An 18,293-nucleotide genomic window follows, 5' to 3' on the forward strand; every position below is an offset into this window, starting at 1 on the left:
CATCTCTTGTTTTCTTAAGTCTTCACAACCTTATATGTCACTGGCAGCCATCATTCTGTACCCACTGCATCCCTGCCACTTGTTCCGTAACTAAGATAACGAGGAACAGCAGCATGCATCTGGCTATGTCCTCTGCATTGTTTAAATCAGCAACACTAACAAAACTGTAGAGTGGCAATCCTCTAACCAGAGTATGTGTCCGCCTACCTCACCAGTCTCCTGGCAACGCTAATGTTATGCTACCTCCCATTCTCCGCTTTGTTGCGAGCGTGACCCTTTTGCTCTTCTGTCAGTGGCACACAGGTTTCATTGTGCTGGGTTACAGCTGCTTTCCTCTCCTGGTTACTCATGCTGCTTCCTGGCTTCATTTCTAGAGTGATTTACAGGGCCACTCCTAAGAGATGGTAAGCACTGTTAAATCCCCTTTGAGACAATGAAAGCCAAGGAAAGATGGTCTCTTGGTTAACACACTGAACCGGGCCTGGAGACATCAGGGCTCCATTCCTGGCAGTGCTACAGATTCCCTGTGGGATCTTGGGTAAATCACTTAATCTTTCACTGCTTCAGTGCCCACCCTTTGTCTGTCTTGCCTGTGTAAATGTAAGCTCTTTACAACGGGGAATGTCTGTGTCTCATAATACAAATAATAGTCATTCAGTGTCTTGAAGGAGTGGGCCCTGAAGGAGATTCCTTCCCTCTCTCACGGTCTTTTACAAAGACAACCTACTGTGGGTTTTTCTTTTTATTATGATATAAAATTATATTCAATTTTAATATAAATCTTTTTTTCTACCATTGTACTTAGATACCTGTAGTTTTTCTGTTCAGTTCAAGGGCTGTTTTCCCAGCTTTCTGCTCTTCTGCTGAGACACAAGTTCACAGCACAGCTGCTCCTCATGCTCCACCTTAGTTTTGCCTGAAGATTTGGTGCTTCTCTGTCTCCCTTCCATTGCTCAGCATTTTTCTCCCACTACAGCTTGAACGCTAGTGTCACTCCATCCCCCATGGGGAGCATGCTGATATTGACCCGTACCATCTCGGAAGATCTTCTCATTGAGGTGGTGGAGGCTTTGGGTTTCCAGATCGTTCTTGCTTGGCTTCAACACTTTCCCGTGCCATAAAACCTAGTGTAAAAAAAGAATCCCGTGCACACAATCACCCTTATGTTCAAGGTGCACACTACATCTGACCAGGCTGTGGATGGCACTGATAGTCCAAAGGGAAACGTAGGGTCAAGAGAGAACTTTTTTATTAGAGTTTACAAGACTATGGGCTTCTCTACATTCAGAGTTGTAAGTGTTTAACTAAAAGTGTGATTTTTAAACTGATGAAGTTTAAAAGATGCAAAAGGTTGTGTGGACACACTGCAGTTTAATTCAGATTTATTTCAGTTTATTTTAAACCCATTCAAAAGAGGTTGGAGCTAAACCAACATAAGCCTGGTTTAAACTCATGTAAGTCTATCCACACAGCCTTTTTACGAGCATGTGTTGACAACCCCTTTAACTGCCTTTTGTTAGGCCTTGTCTACACCACAAAGTTTTGCTAGCATAGGTATGTTGGCTCGGAGGGGGGGTGGGTGGGGAAGCACACCCCCAGCCAATATAGCTAAGCTGGCAAAACTCCCAGTTTAGACATAACTATGCCAACAAAAGACTGCTTCTGTTGGCTTAGCTAATGTCATGCAGGAAGGTGGTATAGCCATGCTGGCAGAACTCCTGTTGCTGTATACTGTGTCTCCAATAGGAGGCTTGGCTGGCATGGCTATCCCAGGCCAGGCTGTGGTAGTGTAGAAAAGCCCTTGATTATCACAGTGTATCAGATCACAAAGTAGTTGGACAAATCAGGAGTTTGGTTGAAGAGCATTATAATATTTTGCATTTATACTGATAACGCACCACACAGCGGCAGCATACTCCAGTGGGACTGGGAGTCCAGAGTCTATTCCCTGACTTTATGACCTTTGGCAAGTCACTTAATCTTTCTGGTCCTGATTCAGCAGTCCATCCCTATTCAGCCTACCACTTAAGCACATGCTTAACTTTAGGCATGTGCTTGAATCTCATTAGTGTCAATGGAACTTAAGCTTAAGTGACAGGTTGAATAGGGACAAACTCCAGTACATATGTAAATGCTTTGCTTAATTTGGGCCTCTCTGTTTTCACATCTATTTATTGGGGACACCTATACCCAGCTACTCTCATAGTGTGCTTTGATATCCTTGGGAAGAAGGTTCTATAGAAATGCAACATATCTCAGAGCTCTTCGCAAATATGAAGCCTCAGCTCAGCCCTTACAAATAAGTTAAGCCTAATAGAAATAGGTAGACATATGAAAATGTATAGACAGTCCAAAAACAACTAACACTGATCCCTCTCTTTCTTTTTGAGATATACACTTCAATAGTTTCTCTTAAGTATTTGGAAGTCACTTGTAACATGATGATGAATAAAGCAAATGTAGTTTTAGGTATTATGAACAGTTTACAATTGTAGAAGATGCCCTGTAGAAGGATATAACTGTTAAATATCAATATCCTACAAAACATTCTGTAGGTAATACATGAATAGCTTGATAAGATGTTGGTATTCTGCACTTCGTGTGTGTGTGGGCTGAAGTGTACATATATACAGGTTAATGCAAGGTCCTTTTAGTTGCTGCAGATATTAGCTGCGTGTGTCATTAATAGGTAAATAGAACAATCATGTCTTTTTTTTAATCACATTTATATAACTTGGAAACTGAATGCTGTCTTTGGGATCTATGTCCCCTGGGTCCAGGTTGTTACTGGAACTATCTAATGTGACTTAAAGTGGGGGTTCCAGTGGGTTAATACTTACATTAGCAATGGCTATGATTCCCCCTTTCCTTACAAGACGTAAACATTTTTCATAGTACTCATTGTAACTCTGTTTATCTGAATCTATGAAAGCAAAGTCATAGGTCCCAGCTTCACCGTCTGCCAGTAGTTCATCTAGACAGGAAACAAAGTGTGTTGTGATGCCCTGGTTTAACGCTGAATAAAGGGATGAGACAATCCATGTGTGTCAAGGCTCAGAGTCTACAAGGGTCTGGAGAAGCTTACTATCCAATTTTAAAAGCAGCCAGAGCCATAGTGTAGACTGTAGACATGATACTCCTAAATTTGGTTGAGTAAGAGCAGGTCAGGATCCTTTAAACTGGGTTTACACTACTTCTCCTGTTAGTTTTAAAATCAGCTTAGCTGAACTGGTTTAAAAGCTGGTTAGAAATTTTCCCCCTGTAGAAAGACCCTGGATGTTAAATGAATTTTCAGATTGACCAATCAACTGCTGACCACAGTGTTGTAAGTTGGGTCATGCAGAATTCTTACCCAGAAGGCCTTTCGTGGACTTTGCCTGAACATGCATAACCTTTGTGTAATCACAGATGGCAGCAAGTGGTGGTCACCCAGTGGGCTTTTCTCAGGAGTCTCTCATTCCATTTTCCCTTTTTTGGGCCAAAACAAGCAGAACTGGGGTCTGTTAAAACTTTCTTACGCTGCACTCTGGCTGACAGCTCCACACTGGAACTGTCAGCTGCAGAGACCATGGCTCTGGTCCTCCTGAGGGCACTGGAAGCTGAGAGAGAAGTACTTGGCTGTTTATAGCCACACCCACCACCGTGTGTTTTGGGAGGGGACCCCATTTGGAATCTCACTCCCCATTGCAGCATCTCAGTAGTGACCTCCACAGAGAAGAAGGGGAAGAGAGATAGGGTGTTGAGAGGGTATGAAGGAGCAAGGAGCTCATGCAAGTTATCTGCCCCTCTCAAATTGCTTTGCACCCTCTTGTTTTGGAGAACAACTCATGAGGCCTTTTCTCCATGGGGTTAAAGTCAGCAGACAGCCCTGTTGTTATCAGAGTTTGTCTGGGTATGCTGGAGAGCAGAATGTGGCCCAGACAGGGCTAATGTTTGTGCCAGAAGAGAGTGGGTGACAGGCTGCATTAGTCTAGCTACCAGGGAGGACAGCAGCATCAGTCACACTAAGAAGACACTGCCCCATGTGCTAGACTGCTGCTGGACAGTTATTTCTCTTAAAGACACTTCTTCTGAAAAGCTGAGTGTTGGCAAAGCAGCAGCATCCACTGGTGGAATAGATCATTGGCATTCACAATGGGAATAAACCGCTTTTCTGACAGAAAATTTCCCTCCCTAATGCTGCTCCCCTGTGAAACAGTGCTTCCTATTATACAAACTTGCTCTGCATCTGCCTCTTCCGTGGTCTTGGAAGGCTTTGCTTCCTCCTGACCACGAATACCAAACTGAATTTCCCCAGATCAGAAATGTCCTGCCTCTGATGCTTGTACGCTAGCTTCTCGACTCCCTCTGCATCTTTCGCTCCTCGGAGAAGACTTTGCTTGCCTAGAACAAACAGATAATCACTTAGAATAGACACTTCATGGGAGAGAAATTGGGCTTTGTCCAATTTAAATCCATCTTAAGCAGCTTTCCCTGTGATAGAATCAGCAAGACAATACCTCTTTTAATATTAAACACAGCAATGGGTTGAGTGGGTAAGTGACCAATCTAACAACGGATGGTGGATGAACAGTTATCCACTCTCTCTCTCTCTCTCTCTCTCTCTTCCCCCCCCCCCCTCCCCCAGTATCCGGAAACAGCTGAACTCTTCCTAAATTTTCTTTATATAACAGAGAAGCTGCCCACTGTGACTGATGAAATTGCGTGTTCACCTTTGCTATACAACTCCTAATCTCAGACTTCACATGAGGGACTTCTCCCCAGCCTAGGTCTTCAGCCTGTACTTTTCATATTTGTTATGTTACCTACCAAGTGTTTGAATTGCTGGTTTATACCACAAGTCTATTTTATGCTCCACTCCTGCCTGAAACGAAAGAGGAAAGGGATTTGATGGAAATAGTTGTGAAATATCTTAAAGTGGGACGCACTCAGAAAAGTCACCATAAAACTGGAGATCCCATACCTACTCTCCCTGTTACTTCCAGAATTCATATAACATTTGGTCGAACAACAGGCCAAGTTTACCAAGTTGCCTCAACTATACTATAGTGCCTAAAGTGAATGCTCACATTCTGTGACACTTGGATTTGGGTGGATAAGTTGGGTATAACTTAACTATAACTTAACTATAACTACCTGATTCTTTCCTGCAGCGGCCACATATACACGTCTGAGACTTAGAGGGAAACAGAATTAAGCCCTCCTGGAACATACTCCTACAATTCTGAGCACTCCTATTCAGAGCATGCAGCATTTAGGGACGGGCAGAGACTATTTACCTCTTTCCACAGCGGCTTTCCAATACTGATGTAATCTTCATTTATATCGCAGGCAACGACTTTGCCATCATCTGGCAAGACTAGTGCCATGTTTAAGGTATTATAGCCTGTAAAAACACCTAGAAAACACATGAGAGAAAGATGTAAGACTCATTCGACCATGAAAACTGATTTAACTGTGAACAAGAAGGGTTTTTTTTATTAAAGAATAAAACCCTCAGAAGAGCTGAGGATCCCAAATTACTCATGAATTAATGCTGTCCGTCCCATTACCATGGTAGCATTGTGTAGCTGCTGAAGCCCAATGGACTAGTGGCTGTGAACTCGTTAGTTCTCTAGCTAAATTTACAGCTTTCGTCTGTCAAGGGTCTCCTGGCCTCAGAGTACCATCCTGTATGGCATGAGTTTGACTTTAGGGCGTCTCTGAAGGGAAAAAGGAAGAGGAGGGAAGGGAGCCATGGCCAGCATAGCACACTGAATCCTCATGGGCTGTGTCTGTTGTTCTCTACCTGCAGTAGCTGGCAGCTGCTGTGGATTCTCTAGCCCTGAAAAACAGGGGTTTGAGAATCTCCCTTAGGTCCACCCAAGCCAAGCCCTTTCACTTGGGCTTTGCTTTCTTCTTCCGCTTTTGTCCCATGGTGCTTTCCATGTAAGCCGCTCACACTGCTGTACTGTCAGCCTTGAATTAGGCTTCACCACACCCCTGAGAGGCTGCTATTATCCCCATTGTACAGATGAGGAAACTGAGGCAGGGAAGTCAGGGTCAACACTTTCAGGCATGGCCACTGATATTAAGTACCCAAACTGTGTCCCCTGGGGCCTGATTTCCGGAGGTGCTGAGCACTCACCACTGCAGTTGATGTCAGCGGGGGCTGGGGATTTACAGCACCTTTAAGAATCAGGAACAGGTGTCTCAACTTGGGCACCCAATATCAGTGGTCACTATTGAAAATTTGACTTGCCCCAGGTCAGAGGCAAGAAGCTAACTGAAGGGTCCTGCTCTGACCACCTCCCATCACCCTTGGTGTTCTTTGGTAGGCTTGGTGAAGCAGGGAATTATGCTGATATAGCTTCCAAATGATCGGTGTTGGGCCATGCCCTAGCAAACGTGCATTCTTACCTATTTCAATAGCTTTCTTGGCTTTGATGAGTTTGGCCAAGTTTGCCATAAGCTGGGCCTGGTCACAAGACACCATCATTCTACTCCAGGGATGGTCCAAGGTGAGCTAGCAAAGGAAATGATACAAAACTGAAAGGAAACAGGAAAAGTAAAACTACCCTGAAGTTGCTCTTTCAGGCAGACCCCAAGAGCCCAATGTGATCCTCGGGGTGAGGACAGCATTGGGGTTTATTATTACTGTTGATCTCAGAGAAGCAATTTCTCTTCATTTACCAAAGAAGATACACGTATAAGCAGCTACCATTGTTGTGGGCAAACTTAACAGTGAGGGTAAGTAACCATAGGAGCAACTTACGTAGGGATAGGGGGAATTCTCTGTTACTTGAAGTCTCAAAATCAAGATTGCTGTCTTTCTACAAGTCACGCTCTAGCTCAGCCAGAAGCTATGGGCTTGATGCAAGAATTGCTGGCTGGAATTCTATGGCCTTCTATGACTAGAGGATCATAATGGGTCTTTCTGGCCTTAAAATCAACACATTTGTTTTCTACTTAAATATTTTATATAGGGAGCAATGCAATGATTATGGAGGGGTAGTTTAGCCCAGTGGATAGGGCACTGCCCTACCCTGCCCTGCCCTGGGATCCAGGAGAGCTGGGTTCTATTCTGGCCTTCTGGGTGCCATGGGGCAAGCCACTTCAGTAGTGGGAATCAGGTACTTAAAGAGCTTTGAGACTCTGGGCCTTAGATACCACTACAAATCTGCATACCAGTGGATAGAGAAAAGGCAGTTCTTTGGGGACTAGCAGATCTATGTACTAGACACAGGCACAGACAATATTGAAATGCCTCAATCTATTTAGTTTCACAAAGAAAAGGTTAAGGGGCGACTTGTTTACAGTCTGTAAGTACCTACGTGGGGAACAAATATTTAATAATGAGCTCTTCAAGCTAGCAGAGAAAGGTCTAACATGATCCAATGGCTGGAAGTTGAAGCTAGACAAATTCAGACAGGAAATAAAGCATGCATTTTTGACAGCGTAATTAACGATCAGAACAATTTACCAAAGGTCGTGGTGGATTCTCTATCACTGATCATTTTAAAATTAAGATTGGATGTTTTTCTAAAAGAGCCACTCTAAGAATTATTTTGGGGCAGTTCTCTGGCCTGTGTTATACAGGAGGTCAGACTAGGTGATCACAGTGGTGCCTTCTGGCCATGGACTCTATGAATCATGGGACGTTAATAGCAGTACTGTATACACACCACGCTCCACAAAACGTATCTTGAGAAAAACACTGACCAGTCGCAGCTTCTTTAGGACTGGATGCTCCCGCAGAGAGTGATCCAATATGTATTGCCATAGCGGGCTCCCTTTTCCAAGAAGAGTCTTGGATGATCGGGGAATTCCAAAAGCTAAAAATGGATATTTTTTACCTATAAAAAAAATTAAGATATTAAAAGGTTTTGTGTCTCAATGGAAAAAGTTTGCAATGACCAGTTATGCCTTGAGCAAATAAAGACCAAGAAAACTGCCACTGAAGGCTAACAGAACCTTGCTCTGCAAACCCCCTAGACAGCTCAGGGGATTGGCAGTAGGATTAGAGGTTTTTCACCTCTAAAGCGTCTGTTCAAATCCAGCCTAGGTCTGCAGTGACTGTAAGCTGACGCTGATGTCGTTCAGTGGCTGATTTTGCCATAAGACGGCACGTTTAATTCAAGGATCTCAAAGCATTTTTTCTAATAATATCCCTGCTTTACAGAGGGGCAAACTGAGGCACAGAGAGGTCTGGTGACTTGCCACGATGACCCAGCGAGTCACTGACAGAGTGAGGGACAGAACGCAAGCATCCTAGTCCCTGTTCCTCTGCTCAGACCATGCTTCCTCTCACCCCAGCTGATGGGAGAAAACTATCAGCTGCTCTTCTCACCAAAAGAAAAAGCCAAGACCAGGATGCTAAGATGGCAATTTCCAATGTGCTTAGGAGGATACATGTCTGTCTGCAGTCATCCTGCAAGGGGAGGGCTGAGACAGCTCACAGCAGATTTGCTAAGCCCTGGGCCTTTTAATCCTGAGCAGAAGAGCTAGTGGGAGGTGTGCTTTGCAGCCTATTGTAGTGCAGTGGCGTAGTGGGTTATACAGGCAGACTGGGCCCTTAACAGCATTGTATATTTACTGCCAGAGTGTAGTCAAATCCTGGCCTATAACCCAGTCCTTGTGTTCAGTTCTTGCTAGAAAAGGTCTTTTGGAGAGGACACTCTATCTTGCTATTCACTCTGAGTAGGTTCCCATGTATACATAAAAACAACGAGGAGTCTGGTGGCACCTTAAAGACTAACAGATTTATTTGGGCATAAGCTTTCGTGGGTAAACTCCCCCCCCACCCCCCACTTCTTCATGCATCTACATGATGATGCATGCATCTTCTTGCAACCCAATCTTCTTCACCCCTCTGATACTTGGCACCGTGTATACATAATGCAACCACAAAATGGGGTAGATGTTTGCTTTTACTGTTCAGCTTATTGAGAACAGACAGTACAAACTGTGAAGCTAAAGCTCAGATCCTGATTTTCCTATTCGGGGTCTGTTTGGAGCCTGGACTCTGGCTCACGATATTATGGAAATAGGCGCTAGTTGCAAATTGTTGACAACTCTTGTGAGTTTCACAGTATTTGTTCTCTCTTTTCCAGCTGCAATCACATGATTCCAAGAAGAAAAGGAGTACTTGTGGCACCTTAGAGACTAACCAATTTATTTGAGCATAAGCTTTTGTGAGCTACAGCTCACTTCATCGGATGCATACTGTGGAAACTGCAGAAGACATTATATACACAGAGACCATGAAACAATACCTCCTCCCACCCCACTCTCCTGCTGGTAATAGCTTATCTAAAGTGATCATCAAGTTGGGCCATTTCCAGCACAAATCCAGGTTTTCTCACCCTCCCCCCCCCCACCCCAAACTCACTCTCCTGCTGGTAATAGCCCATCCAAAGTGACCACTCTCTTTAAAATGTGTATGATAATCAAGGCAGGCCATTTCCAGCACAAATCCAGGTTTTCTCACCCCCCCACCCCCATACACACACACACATACACAGACACAAACTCACTCTCCTGCTGGTAATAGCTTATCCAAAGTGACCACTCTCCCTACAATGTGCACGATAATCAAGGTGGGCCATTTCCAGCACAAATCCAGGTCTTCTCACCCCCACCCCGCTCCCGACACACACACACAAACTCACTCTCCTGCTGGTAATAGCTCATCCAAACTGACCACTCTCCTTACAATGTGTATGATAATCGAGGTGGGCCATTTCCAGCATAAATCCAAGTTTAACCAGAACATCCGGGGGGCGGGGGGGGGGGGAAAACAAGGGGAAATAGGCTACCTTGCATAATGACTTAGCCACTCCCAGTCTCTATTTAAGCCTAAATTAATAGTATCCAACACCTACAAGATCTCTATCAAGCATTCTTACAACTACAATACCCACCTGCGGAAGTGAAGAAACAGATTGATAGAGCCAGAAGAGTTCCCAGAAGTCACCAACTACAGGACAGGCCTAACAAAGAAAATAACAGAACGCCACTAGCCATCACCTTCAGCCCCCAACTAAAACCCCTCCGACGCATTATTAAGGATCTACAACCTATCCTGAAGGATGACCCAACACTCTCACAAATCTTGGGAGACAGGCTGGTCCTTGCCTACAGACAGCCCCCCAACCTGAAGCAAATACTCACCAACAACCACACACCACACAACAGAACCACTAACCCAGGAACCTATCCTTGCAACAAAGCCCGTTGCCAACTGTGTCCACATATCTATTCAGGGGACACCATCACAGGGCCTAATAACATCAGCCACACTATCAGAGGCTCGTTCACCTGCACATCCACCAATGTGATATATGCCATCATGTGCCAGCAATGTCCCTCTGCCATATACATCGGTCAAACTGGACAGTCTCTACGTAAAAGAATAAATGGACACAAATCAGATGTCAAGAATTATAACATTCATAAATCAGTCGGAGAACACTTCAATCTCTCTGGTCACGCAATTACAGACATGAAGGTCACTATCTTACAACAAAAAAACTTCAAATCCAGACTCCAGCGAGAAACTGCTGAATTGGAATTCATTTGCAAATTGGATACTATTAATTTAGGCTTAAATAGAGACTGGGAGTGGCTAAGTCATTATGCAAGGTAGCCTATTTCCCCTTGTTTTTTCCTACCCCTCTCCCCCCGACGTTCTGGTTAAACTTGGATTTATGGTGGAAATGGCCCACCTCGATTATCATACACATTGTAAGGAGAGTGGTCAGTCTGGATGAGCTATTACCAGCAGGAGAGTGAGTTTGTGTGTGTATGAGGGTGGGGGGTGAGAAAACCTGGATTTGTGCTGGAAATGGCCCACCTTGATTATCATGCACATTGTAAGGAGAGTGATCACTTTAGATAAGCTATTACCAGCAGGAGAGTGGGGTGGGAGGAGGTATTGTTTCATGGTCTCTGTGTATATAATGTCTTCTGCAGTTTCCACAGTATGCATCCGATGAAGTGAGCTGTAGCTCACGAAAGCTTATGCTCAAATAAATTGGTTAGTCTCCAAGGTGCCACAAGTCCTCCTTTTCTTTTTGCGAATACAGACTAACACTAAGACTAAGACTGTTACTCTGATTCCAAGAGACTCTCAACTTTTTTTTTTTTTAAAGAAAGTTTAGCCCTTATTGTTGCAGAGGGAAAAAAAAAAACTTGAACATGGGACTCCTAAAGGATCAGAACCCAAGTTTTATTTTTCTGCAAACCTCATGATTTGTAAGCCAAATCTCACGATTTTCAATGCTTGGGTCTAGCTATACTGCAGGATGCGCAGCATGCAATCTTGCCTAATGTGCACAGGGTTTGCCATGGATTCTGATAAGTGCTAATCCTACAATGAGATCTGCTAGTGCAAACCCATGCAGAGTCCTAAGACAGGCAAAGGAGTCCACCCGAGCCACTCTCATTGCAGGATCAGGATTTTATTTGGTCTCCTGCCTCGGGCAGTGGCCAGCTTCTGACACGGGAAGGTGAACCAGCCAGCGTGCCCCTGGGCAGTGCTTTGGGACTGGAGTAAGGGGAATTCCTTCCTGAGCCCATGCCCAACCTGGGAGCTGTCAGCCTGTGACCTGAAGCATAAGATTCCATTACCCTCGTTAAAAAGGATATTGTTAATCTCCAGGCCTTTTGAAAAATTTAACCACAATCTTTAAGTCTATAGAAAGCTCTCTTCTCTCTCCCCCTCGCGCTCTCCCTATACAATATTCTGCACCTTCACTTGGCTAACATTCTAGAAGCCAGCAGTTTTAAGGCCGGCGCCGTCAGCCCTTTTTCCTCTCCCCTTCCCCCAGCATCTAGTAAATTACTTTCTCACCCACACGTGCGCGCACACTTCTTCTTTTTTTTTTTTTTTTTTTTTAAATGGGTGGTAAAGTGCTGCTGGATGGAGCACACTCGGTGGCCGTGCTTTGAATCAGAGCGCTGCCTCCTTCTGTTCAATGCGAGCTCACTTCTGGCCCTGGGTTTGGGAACTGGGAGGGTGTGGTGGATTTTATAGATCCGAGAAGAAAGCAGCGCTTACCTGCTAAGACTCCAGTAGCAAAAGCAACCCCTAGGACTGCGGTTCCAATGGCCATTTCTTTAGTTATACTGAAAAAGGGCATTTTGGGTAACGGAGGAAGAAGGAAACAGCAGCAAGATTCAAAATGGATGTTGTTGGGTGCTGCAGCTTTAAGACCAATGACTAACTCACTGAGTGCATTAGGGTTCCTCAGCTAGTAAGCATCACGTGTTTGCAGGGCCTGAGCAAGCATTGCAGCCACGTGATGATCACAAACTACAGTGGGGAGAGAGCAACATCTACAGGCAAGAACAAACAGGGCTTGCTGTAATTCTTTTTATTTATGAGCACTGGCATCTTACAGTGGAGAAGCGAGGCACTCTGAATGAGGCATGAAATCATCATAAACTCAGGTTACAAGTCAGTGCTTGCAAAATTAGCATTTAAATGTTCTAAGGGAATCCAAAGCAATCTCCACTGCAATTGTGGAATCTAATTTTGCAATTACTGGGGAATCTCTGGTTTGGATTACAACAGCCTCAGGCTCTGGGAGATGAAAAAATAGTTAGCAGCGTGACTATAAAGGTCTGCAATATTTATTGTTTTATATGCAGGGTGTTTGTTTCTGTTAAGATGAATAAATAACTTTGCACCTAGAGGGTCTCAATATTAAAGAAGTTGGTGTAAAATACTTCCAGGGTCTGCAAGACCCAGCTACGTAGGGGCAGTGTGGTCGGGCCATTGGACTGAGAGATTTGGGTTTATTCCCAGCTCTATAGTGACCTGCTGTGTGACCTTGCACAAGCCACATCTTTTTCTTTCCTTCCCCTCCCACCCTGTGTCTGTCTGTTTTGATTGTAAGCTGTCTGGGGCAGGGAGTCTCTCACTACCTGCATCTAGTCCAGTGGGGCTCAGACAGAAACTGCAGGTGCTACTGTAGCACATATACAAATAATAAATAATGCAGCACCTTTCACCTGAATCCCAACTGTATCAAGAAGTACTCTGTAATAGAGTGGCTGCTTTGGTAAGGCCAAGAGGCCAGGTTCTAGCCAGCCCTCTTCAGTCAGCCCAACCTGTGCCATTCTTAGTTTCCTTCCATTCTAAGGGGACTGGACTAATTGGGGCCAGGTGACAGCCTGAAACTCTGGGCCCTCATAAAAGGGCTCAGAAAAGTCTGTAGAACTACAGGGAACAAGTTAGGCTCTTACGGAAAGCCTGGAAGTTGGGTCTGGAAGGACTCCAGAGAAGAAGCTTGCAAGTCAGGGCTTTGTCTCAGAGGGGCTGAGTCTGTGAAGGGGGAGAGGGCTCCGGGGAAGTAACCTGGAAATTGGGCCTCCATCCTGGAGACTTAAAGGTAACCCAAGAGGGGCTGGGAACGGAATCTGAAAATGTGCTCAAGTAGGGTGGAAGAACCTTTTGTTGGTATAGGACGTCTGTTCCCCGGGAAGGGGATTGAACTCTAAGAGTAACCCTGCCAGAGGGCTGAGCCATATGAATCCCCTTGAGAGACAGAAAACCTTGGTGAGGGGAAACTGAGGCAGGGAGTGCCATGATTGGCCTGTAGGGGGTGCTCCAGGGCAGGTATACCCTATTACATACCCTTATGATCCCATTTTACAGGTGGGGAAATTGACACATAGAGAAGTTGTGTGATTTGTCCAAAGGATGAATCAGCCTGAGTCAGGAACGGAAATTGGGTCTGTTGATTCCCAGTCCCCTGGTCCCACCAATGTGATCTTAGACCCCCCAGTTCTGTTAGGTTCTCTGTTTTCTGTCCTGCTGGGCATAGAGCTATAGGTGACAACATCTGAAGGCAAATAATAATAATAATAATAATACCTAAAGGGTCAGAGGAGGTGGAAGGGACCAGCTGCTCTTATCCCTCATAGAAAGAGAGGGGAGGTGACTTTCTCTCTGAGGTATGCAGTGGAGGATAAAGGCTAGTCCCATCTCACTGTTTAACAAAGGTACTTCCCCTTATAAGCAAAAGCACAGGCCAGCATGCAGGGTTCTGCTCCTGGGAGCATCAGCAGGAGCAGGGAAGGGGACCAAACCAGAAAGGGAAGGAAAAGGAGTCAGTGAGTGCCCAAAGGCCAGAGTCACTCCTGGTTTGTGCTAGCAGATGCTATGGTGTATGCCACTTGGGAGCGGTTACGATGATGTATGACAACCTCAACTTCGTTCTTCAGGGCGGGGCTGCCCACTGCCCAAGGAATGGCCAGGACTGGGGAGGCCGTAGGGCTGGCCAAGTTGCTAGAGACGTGCACTGATTCTGTTCTAGTCAGGTTCTTAGCCCACCTGCCTCACCATGCTACCTGAGCACCTGCCGCTAGTGCACGAAGTGTCATGACTAACTTCTGTCACGAGTGGTTCATTCTCTCTCTCCGCCTCCCCGGCAGAGTCCTTGGTGTGCAGGAGAGTGGTTTGCTTTGACGGGGTTTGGGTGGTGGCTGTTTTCAAATGCTACACTGATTCAGTGTAGCCTGGTGCTAGACTCTCTGGAGGGGCTCCCAATGCACCTCTCCCCATCCCAGTGGAAACTAAGGCTGCCCTCCCGACTGTAGCCCTTGAGAGAGCCACATGGGAATACTACCTACCCTTCCCTGTCAGGGACAGTTGCTCCCACTGGGGTGCAGTAGGCTTCACTGGCACAAGAAGGAGCCTGAGCCTGCATGAATCTGATCCTGTATTATGCCTCGCCCCTTCAAGAGGAGAACAGAATTTTTCTTTAAAGGGGAAATAATTAAAAAACCCGACTGTGCTCCCATTTCATTGTAGGATGCACATGTAGGCTTCTCGCACACACAGTGCACATTATAGATGGGCCCGGGAGCCCAGGCTTTGGGATTTGGAAAACCCAAAGCAAGGATGGCTCGGGTGTGTGATGTTATGCAGATAAGTGCTGCAGGGGCTGAAATCAGTGGCAAGTCAGGACAGGGGTTTGCTCTCACAGAGCCTGCTGCGCGATGGGGTCCGACAACGTGGGGCAGGGATGGCATGGGAGGGGATGGAAGTTGGTAAAAGGTTCCAGTTTTGCACATCCCTAACTCATAGGAACAAAATAACTGACCATCAGTTCCTTAGTGTAGACCTGGCCTAGAAACGTTGGCAGTATAATGTCAGTTAAGGATGTGATTTTTTTTTTTTTAAATGAGATTTTTAAACTGGCAAAAGAGTGCTTTTGCTCATACAGCTCATTTCATTCAGGGAACTAGTATAAACTATCCCAGCGAAAGCACAGTTTTGCCAGTGGAAGCTGTCTTCACTAGGAGCATTTGCTGGTATAGCTATGTGGATAGTAAATGTTGTCTAGCGTAGACTAGAGCTTTCTTGACAAGGACTTGAGTTCAGAGCTCTGCAATTCTCTTACAACAGCTGATTGTTCAGGTGTTTGCCATAATCTGCTCTGCTTCACCACTTGTAGGAGTAACACGAGAAATCTAATCTTAGGTTCTTGGCAAACACGTTTTAAAAGTGAGCCGAAAGATATTTTGTTTTTCGAAGACTACACGAGTGTATATTTGATTTGGGATCTCACCACTTTCTCTGTGTTCATTTGCTTTTGGAAATGAAGGCATTTCAGTCCCTCTTTTAAATTGCTGCCTTACCAAGGAAGCAGTTAGAAGACATCCTTTTCAAGGCAAGCAAAAGCGTATGAGGCAATCACAGTGCAACAAACTGTGCTAGGGGCTATAAATCAGATTTGTGACTATGTAGCTCCATCTAGTGGTTATTCTGAATAACTCTAGGGAGAGATTTACTACCGGAAATACTTGTGTTTACATAGAACAGTCTGTAAATTTCAACACTTTCTGTAAATGAGCACACAGGGTTGTGATTTCAGGCCCCATTTCAGCAGGGTACTTAATCATGTGTCTAACTTTAAGCTTGATGGTAGTTTCACTGAAGTCAGTGGGACTATACATGGAATGGGATTACTTATGTATGTTGTTAGGCATGTGCTTCAGTACCTTGCTGAACTGGAGCCTGAATGTTCTTACTAAGCAGTAATTACTCCCCCAGGTGGGAGAGTAATTGTCATTTGCCAATCTACAGGGTCTAGCAGTTTTTCCTTTGGCTTAGGTATCTAACTTACATGCATCTAAATATTGGCTGTCACTGAAGTGTAGAAGTTTGAGGTATAGCTCAATCGCTAGAGAGTTAGTTTCTAAACTGAATAGAAGGCAGCCAGCCACTTTTCTGAGACATATTTTCCATTTTACGTAGCTCAGTGGTATGCTAACTGAATAGGAAACGTTAGCTGTCCACCGAATTAGTTCAGATGCAGGCATGCAATGTGCCTGCAGTTATCTGAGCACTCGAATGTTTTGGTAGAAGTCTAGCAGGAGAGGAGTGTGGGAAATAGGTACTGAACTAAGGTTGGCTGTTCTGTTCAGATAAAGACACTAGCCAGTCTGAACTAGACTTGAAAGCAAAATCTGCCCTCGTTTATGTGCAATCCTACTGCAGTCAACTGACTGCCCCATGAAGGACGTAGGGTTGCACAGTTTGTAAGCAAGTTGTTCCCCCGTGTAGTTAGTTCAGTAGATATCGTGGTTCAATGCATGTTCACTGGGACCCAGTTCCTGAAGCACAAGGTAGCCTGAGGACTTCCCCGACTGGAAGCCACCAAGAGTCCATATTCCTGGAGCATGGAGAGCAGGCAGGGTTTGAGTTCAAGGCTGGCCAATCACTGGACAGTAGTAGAGTTTGTCCTCCTTTTTTGCTTCTCTTGTTAATTAGCCATAGGGCTGCTTTGTTTGGGATATCTGATCATTTCTTTGTTAGCCATGAAATCCTGCACCTGTAGTGAATACAACAATCCATGTGTGTGGGAGAGTGGGCTGCTTGACCACCATCCATGCACCCCTGCAGATAGGACTGGGGAAGCATATGCCTAATGATAAAGATGAAGGGCATCACATCTGACCTTCTGGGGTTTCACACTCTTGAGCAATGGGATTCCTGTGGCTGCCCCTTAACCTGGATTTCCAGCATGGCACAATGTTACTTGGTCACTGAGCCACCAGCAGAGAATGTTAAGAGGGTGCAATGGGGTTCGCTTCTAGCTCTTTTTCATTCTATTATTCTTCCATGTATCAGTTGCATGAACTGAATCCCAGAGTGCAATCAGCCCTTTCCGAGACACTAATGCTGTTCTGTGACCTGCTTCTAGGTGTTGCTAAAGGGTAAGATTGTCAGTTCTTCTCAGTTCTCTTATTGCTGTAGCTTAGAGATGCAAGACCTTAGTGGTCTGCTCAGTAAGGACCAGTCCATGCTATGATTGAAAGCATGCCGACAACAATCATATTTTAAATATAGTTATTGCTAGCATGGTTTTACCAGACCAGGGTGGATGTGGATGACTCTTCTCAGAATGGGATTGTTACTGTATTTGAATATCATTACATACTGTAAGAAAAGGAGTACTTGTCGCACCTTAGAGACTAACAAATTTATTTGAGCATAAGCTTTTGTGAGCTACAGAATGCATCCCAACTGAATGCACCCGATGAAGTGATCTGTAGCTCAGGAAAGCTTATGCTCAAATAAATTTGTTAGTCTCTAAGGTGCCACAAGTACTCCTTTTCTTTTTGCGAATACAGACTAACACGGCTGCTACTCTGAAACCTGTTATTACATACTATAGACATCCTTGAGGGGGTCCTATATAGCACAGCTCGGGTACCACAGCTCATCGAAAATAATCCTTATCCACACTCTTCAAGGCTAACTAGGGTCTTGATCCTGCAGAGATTCCAGTGGGACTACCTATGGTGTTTGATGCTAGCATGTGTGAAATTTGTTTTCATTCTGAATCTGAACAAAACCAAATATTTTCAAAATCTCCAATGAAATGGAAACTCTGAATTTTTGTTTTAAAAAGTCTGTCATTTTGGGAAAACACTGTTTGTTTCCAAACAAATTTGTTTAAAAATTTATTTTTTATCCTTTTAAAAATATGTTTTGTTACAACATGATATGCCAGTAGTAATAGTGCATAATGTCATACTGTTTGCAGTGGTGGTGTAGCTGTGCTGCTCTCAGGATAAGAGAGAGACAAGATGGGTGAGGTAATATCTCTTATTGTACCAACTTCTGTTGGTGGAAGGGACAATCTTTTGCGTGCCACAGAGTTTTAACCCTTCATTGTCTGCAGAAATTACTCACTTCATTACTCATTTCATTTTAAGAGGTTTCCTATCACATGCGTGAACCCCTGATGCTTAACAATCTATCTCGCCTTCTATTTAGCATGGACACTCTGGTT

The 18,293-nt window shown here is 44.7% G+C and overlaps 1 protein-coding gene across 1 annotated transcript; it reads right to left on the bottom strand.

Moving 5' to 3' along the window:
• Positions 1-820: 820 nt before the first annotated feature.
• COMTD1 (catechol-O-methyltransferase domain containing 1) lies at positions 821-12,162 on the bottom strand. The gene is given in 8 exon segments (XM_077822028.1): positions 821-1,033; positions 1,035-1,124; positions 2,841-2,974; positions 4,810-4,864; positions 5,280-5,398; positions 6,400-6,505; positions 7,702-7,835; positions 12,041-12,162. Coding segments are annotated over 8 exon segments (783 nt in total). The 5' UTR covers positions 12,123-12,162; the 3' UTR covers positions 821-970.
• Positions 12,163-18,293: the final 6,131 nt, after the last annotated feature.

This window comes from Eretmochelys imbricata, chromosome 7 (assembly GCF_965152235.1).
Source record: "Eretmochelys imbricata isolate rEreImb1 chromosome 7, rEreImb1.hap1, whole genome shotgun sequence".
Taxonomy (NCBI): domain Eukaryota; kingdom Metazoa; phylum Chordata; order Testudines; family Cheloniidae; genus Eretmochelys; species Eretmochelys imbricata.